Source organism: Diachasma alloeum, unplaced genomic scaffold (genome assembly GCF_001412515.2).
Source record: "Diachasma alloeum isolate Michigan unplaced genomic scaffold, Dall2.0 Dall_scaffold_02131, whole genome shotgun sequence".
In the NCBI taxonomy this organism is placed as follows: domain Eukaryota; kingdom Metazoa; phylum Arthropoda; class Insecta; order Hymenoptera; family Braconidae; genus Diachasma; species Diachasma alloeum.
In genome coordinates this window covers 18150-19150 of record NW_021682097.1, presented here as the reverse complement: position 1 = coordinate 19150, position 1001 = coordinate 18150, and the positions used below count along the sequence as shown (strand labels likewise).

Below are 1001 nucleotides of genomic sequence, written 5' to 3'. Positions count from 1 at the left end.
AGGGAAGGAACGAAATTGAAAAAAAAGGGGGAGGGATAACAAAAAAAAATAAATACAACTCCCTTATTAGAATAAAAAATTTTTATTTTCATGCAAAAAGAGAATATAAAAACCTGCCCAGTATACAGAGAGGCGTTATATGGCACTGTTGGAGGTAGATAAACGGCCCTCAGAATGAACCATGAAAAAGCAACTCTGAAAACAAATGAAAATAATTAGTTTTCCGTCTATATGAATCATATGAGGGAGAAGAAAAGAATCCCTGCATATGAGAGGTATTAGAAAAAAAAAATACTAACCAATCAGTCAAAAAAAAAAAGAATCTGGGGGGAGAGGAAGCGAAACCCTAGCCGTTCGTGTTCTGCGCCTGGTACTGCCAAAATACACCGAGCGATTCCTCGACCCTTTAGGCCGACCAGCACCTGGCCTAAATCCACCCCGCCCCCGTTTCACAGTTCCACCCCTAAGAATACATTGCAAGGATCGAGGAACAGCCGCAGAACCAACAAGTCCACCCTGAGCCTCGTTAGACGTACCGGGGCGAGCCTCAAAGGAGGTACCGGGACGAACCTCAAGGGACTCATCCTGAAGAGCCACGAGAGAATCATCGATGGCATCAGGGAGCTCATCCTCAGGGGAAGGATGATGCTCGGGCAACGGCCCAATGGCACCATCCCGATGCACCGAAAGGTCATCATATAAAGAGGACACATTCCCCGACCGGGACATACAGGAGCGAATCATTCCCTTCATGACCGAAGTCAAAGCCCCTGCATGCCCCACAGCAGGTGGACGATGGACGAGAAGCCAATTTTGGATGGTACTGTCCAGATGAGTTACAGTAACCTGGCCTGGACGATACACACGAGATCGCCTAGCCGACTGACACCGACCATTTAACACCGAAGGCTTAACAACCCTTCGGCTGATCCCAGAACCACCTGAAAAAGAACAAATTTTAGATAACAAAAAAAAAAAAAAAAAAAAAAAAAAAAAAAAAA

At 45.4% G+C, this 1001-nt stretch overlaps 1 protein-coding gene across 1 annotated transcript; it reads right to left on the bottom strand.

Annotated features, from left to right (window-relative positions):
- Positions 1-117: 117 nt before the first annotated feature.
- Positions 118-941, bottom strand: LOC107046830 (the record flags this gene model as incomplete). The annotated part of the gene is given in 2 exon segments (XM_015269548.1): positions 118-195; positions 300-941. A coding segment is annotated over 1 exon segment (635 nt), but the record flags the coding sequence as incomplete, so codon positions are not given.
- Positions 942-1001: the final 60 nt, after the last annotated feature.